Source organism: Penaeus vannamei, chromosome 13, assembly GCF_042767895.1.
Source record: "Penaeus vannamei isolate JL-2024 chromosome 13, ASM4276789v1, whole genome shotgun sequence".
Taxonomy (NCBI): Eukaryota; Metazoa; Arthropoda; class Malacostraca; order Decapoda; family Penaeidae; genus Penaeus; species Penaeus vannamei.
In genome coordinates, this window is record NC_091561.1 from 31,584,749 (window position 1) to 31,589,748 (window position 5,000).

The 5,000-nt window shown below is 38.9% G+C and overlaps 1 protein-coding gene across 1 annotated transcript in view; it reads right to left on the reverse strand.

Moving 5' to 3' along the window:
• LOC113828922 (homeotic protein empty spiracles) overlaps positions 1 to 4,379 on the reverse strand; it is a 46,559-nt gene extending 42,180 nt beyond the window's left edge. The window contains exon 1 of the mRNA XM_027381982.2: positions 3,679 to 4,379. Within this exon, the coding sequence (XP_027237783.2) occupies positions 3,679 to 4,222 (544 nt within the window). The 5' untranslated portion in view covers positions 4,223 to 4,379. The remainder of the gene's footprint in view (positions 1 to 3,678) is intronic.
• Positions 4,380 to 5,000: the final 621 nt, after the last annotated feature.

Sequence of the window (5,000 nt, forward strand, 5' to 3'; positions counted from 1 at the left end):
TTGAAATAATAGCAATATTAATGATAATAATGATATTAATGATAATAATAATAATAATAATAATAATAATAATAATAATAATAATGATGATGATAATAATGATAATAATAATATTAATAATAATAATAATAATAATAATAATAATGATAATTAAAATAATAATAATAATATTAATGATAATAATAACAATAACAATAATGGTAATAATAATAATAATAATAATAATAATAATAATAATAATAATAATAATAATAATAATAATAATAATAATAATAATAATAATAATAGAAATAATAGCAAAAATAATGATAATAATGATAATAATGAAAATAATAATAATAATAACAATAATAATATTAATAATAACTATTATTATTATTACCCTTATGAATATTATCATTATCATTATTATTATTATCATTATTATTACTATTATCATTATTATTATTATCATCATCATTATTATTATTATCATTATCATTATTATTATTATCATTATCATCATTTATCATAATGACATTGATAATAGAAAAAAAATAACAATAATAGATATACTAATGATAATGATAACGATAATGATGATAGTATTGATAATGATAATAATAATAATAGTAATAATAATGATAATAATAATAATTGTAAAAAAAATAATAACAATAATAATAATAATAATAACAATAATAATAATAATAGTAATAATAATGATAATGATAATTATTATTATCATTATGTTTTTTATTATCATCATTATTATCATTTATCATAATGACATTGATAATAGAAAAATAACAATAATAGATATAATAATGATGAAAACAATGACAATTATAATAATAATAATAATGGTAATGCCAACAATGGTAATGACAAAAATAATCATAATAATGACAATAAGCATGATAAAAATACTACTAATAATAATGAAAACAATAAAAGGAATGACAAAAAATATTAATGATTATTTCTTATTGTCACGGTCATTAATAAGAAAATAAAATAGTTTTGTAAAAGTTATAACATTCCTTTATAATGATTATGACTATGATCTGGTTATGATTCTAGTCTTTTCTTTAACGAAGTTGGATTAAAATTCAATCTTGCCATTACTTTTAATTATCTCATTACTGTTACATTGTTGTCATTAGCATTATCATTACTGATATCAGAATTACTATGAACATGATTATTGATAGTGTTACCATTATTACTTTCAATCATTACTATAGAAGTGTATTATACTAATCTACACCCTGTTATGCACACCACCCTTCCCCTTTCTCCCTTTTCTCTGGGTTTGTGCCTGTGCATTTATGTTTGTTTGTCTGTCTTATTTACTGTCAATTTGTCATTATGTGTCTGTCTGTCTATATGTGTGTTTCTGCCTGTCTGTCTGTCCATCTCTCTCTCTTTCTCTTTCTCTTTCTCTTTCTCTCTCTCTCTCTCTCTCTATCTATGTATCTCTCTCTCTCTCTCTCTCTCTCTCTCTCTCTCTCTCTCTCTCTCTTTCTCTCTCTCTCTCTCTCGTTTTCTTTCTCTCTCTCTCTCTCTCTCTTGAATAATTGCATTTATGAATATTCCCTATCATTACTTGGTAGCCATGAAATTGCATTATCGGTACCATGGTGCCATGGCTAGACACTGCTCTACCCGTGAGTACCAATATGTTTACATTGCACCAATTAACACAGTGATATTAAACAATATCGGCTGTGTTATTTCTAGATAATGAAAACATTAAATTATGAATATATATTAACGTGCTTGCTGGTATTTCCTATTAAGCTAATGTAGTCTCCTTAAAGAATTACAAGTTTACTGGGAAATCATATTTCAGAAAAATGAATCCCAAGTGACTAATATTTGTTTGCTTTAATTGCAGCGTGACGAATAAAATAATATGAACAATCCTTCACTTGGTTTTGTTACAGTTATTATTGCTTGCAACATTATAAATTACATCGTACATCATATACAAGTACCAGGAACATACAAAAAGATCGACAAAGTATGCATATATTTTACATTTTTTCAGCATTCAGTAGAAACAGAAATGTGCCAGTAATATATCATACGGCATCATACATTTTCATGCTTAATGTACTTTGGACTATAAATCTCAATGTAATATCTAATTACTAATTGCAGTGACGTGAGGAGCAAACACGTGTAATACAGAGTTAACAGCTAGATTTCCATCGTGATTAATTACAAATTTGAATTTATAAATAGATTACACACACTTTATGTAAATCAAATCGACTTTGCAAAATCAATTTACATTTAACATCGCGCTCCGCTGTCCTCGGCGACTCTGTTCCTGACCCCCACTTCCCCCCCCCCCCCCCCTCCCCGCCACTTTTCCGCCCCTCGACAGTTAGTGAGAAATCTATTAGTACAATATGTGTTTCTGTGGGCCTCCCTTCCCCTCTGGATAAGGGAAGGGGAAAGGGAAAAAGTGATTTAGGAGTAAAGGGGAGGAGAGGGAGCAGCGTGATGAAAGCCAGAAGAGAGGCTGGGGTGGAGACTAAAAGGGGCGTGGAAGAAAGAGGGGGATAAAGAGGGAAGGAAGGCTATAAAATGAATCGGGAAAACTGGAGGAAGGTGCCAACGAAAGAGGCAAAGGATAACATAAAGATAGCCACGGTAGAGGAAAGAGAGAGAGAGAGACAGACACCGAGAGAGAGAGAGAGAGAGACAGACAGACACCGAGAGAGAGAGAGAGAGAGAGAGACAGACACCGAGAGAGAGAGAGAGAGAGACAGACAGACACCGAGAGAGAGAGAGAGAGAGAGAGAGAGACACAGAGAGAGAGAGAGAGAGAGAGAGAGAGAGAGAGAGAGAGAGAGAGAGAGAGCGAGAGAGAGAGAGAGAGAGAAAGAGAGAGAAAATTTGATCGTATGCCTGACAAGCATCACCAGAATCTGCAACACAAGAACTTTAGATCAAATAGGATATAGTTCGCATGGAACAGGGATAAGCTGGCGGCACAAGACAGATAGTCCTGAGACACAGGTAAAGGCGATGTTTGTTTACCCACGCTACCGAGCTGTCCAGATGTATTGCTGCTTCAGACTAACTGTGGCAAATTTGGGGGCAGTAGGAATTATATTTAACCAAATACCTTGAGTTTTATTCTTAAAGTCTTTACTTGATTAATTTAAATTTAAGAATTTACAAAAATGGCGTGAAGATGATATATTTTTTTTATGAGAACATGACTCAGGCATATCACAATTACGGTGCATATGCAGTTAAAATCAATCATGCATGCTCATCTGCTTTAGTAGCGGTTCCTTTGGTTACTGTCTACAAGCAACATTAATGTATATGTTATTCGGTGAATGCTGGCCATGGGGAGCCAATAAACAAGCCAAATGAATGGGAAAAAGATTGGAAACGCGGATGTCTGCCACTGCTCCAGGATACAACTGTACAGGATATGCCGCATCTAATTGATAATGAAGATGTCATGTATGCTTTTGCTGAGGCCGTGTAGACTAAAGGAATAGCGCATACGATACGTGATTCTGTCTGGTATATCACTGTTCGTATTAGCTAAAAAGTTGGCTTTACACCTACAGGGAATATTTCCACTTGGACTGGATTGGACACAGTCAGCCCTCAGAGCTAGTGACTTCAAAGGACAATAAAACCAAACGGTAGTACAGAGGTACTCACTGGGAAGGCCATGGGGGAAGACTCTGCCGTGTCTGGACAGCAACCACGGGTAAAGGGGGTACTCCCGCGGCAGGTGGGCAGCCAGGCCGGGCACGTTCCCGCCCATCATGAGCGGGTTCAGATGCGGAGGAAAAGCCCCGGGAAGTCCCTGCAGCTGTGGCAATGCGGCCAGGTTGAGCTGGTGCGGCAGGAGGGCGGGCGGGAACCCCGTGGGAAGCTTCGCTGCAGCCAGGAGCGAGGGCGGCAGACTCACTTCCTGAGAAGGTCTTTGTGTGGCGCCATTAATGGGCTGCGGTCTCTGGATGGGCAGCGGCTTGTCCTCGAGGAGGGCGCGCATGGCCAACGGCGCCCGAAGGTCGCTGAAGGCAGGAGGGCCCGGGGAAAGCGGCGACGGTGGCATGGAGGTGGGAGGCGACACGCCGCGGTCGCTGCAGGTGTCGGCCAGCGGCGGGGAACCACGGCCCTCCGAGCCTCCTTTGCCGCCCACCAGGGATTCAATGGAGAAGCCGAGTTTTGGCTTCATTAGGGGGGCGCAGGGCATCATTCAGCCGACGCCCATGTGAAAGAGAAAGTGAGCTGGCAACGAGAGCAGCGCGGCGTGCCTTAAAACACAACACGTGCAACCGGCGCGCGCCACAAGGGTGCACACAACACCACGTAACGTGAGCCGAGCAGCACGAGGCCCGCGGTAAGCACTCTCCAGTATTCCTCGAGCAGCAGCGCCCCGCCGCCCTACCATGTGTCGGCCCCGCGCCAGCCCCGCCCCCTTTACATAATCCCGCTCAAAACATCAGTCGCGCCGCCAATGACAGCGGCGTGTGGCGCGAGAAGGCGTGGCTAGGTGACGGCTGCCTCGGCGAAAAGCTTTCCACGCACATACTAACGTACGCCACGGACATAGCGAGAGCTCCGCTTCGTCTCTTTGTATATTTTATGATTTTCTAATACTATAACTGTTTATCTTGAGAGGCGCTATACAGAGGCAACTACATGGCGCCGACAGAATGTTATAGAGCGGCCCAGAGAGCGTCGGATACGTAGGCGCTCGGTGCGGAGCCTCTGCGCGCGGGATGCACAAACTTGAGTTATTGATGACGATTACTCGCGAGAATGATGGCCGATGTTACTCTTTTGTCTTTTTCCTCTTTGTAGTTTTAGGTGTGATATGTAACAGGAGTAAATTAAGAACTACTGGCAGGATAATGTTGATAATAAATCAAAATGACCATATATTTCCCAAACTGATCCATTTTTTTCGGTCACTTTCGACATGACGACCAGACGTGTCATTCGCTCAAGTCTCCTTGGCTGTTTGCGCGTTG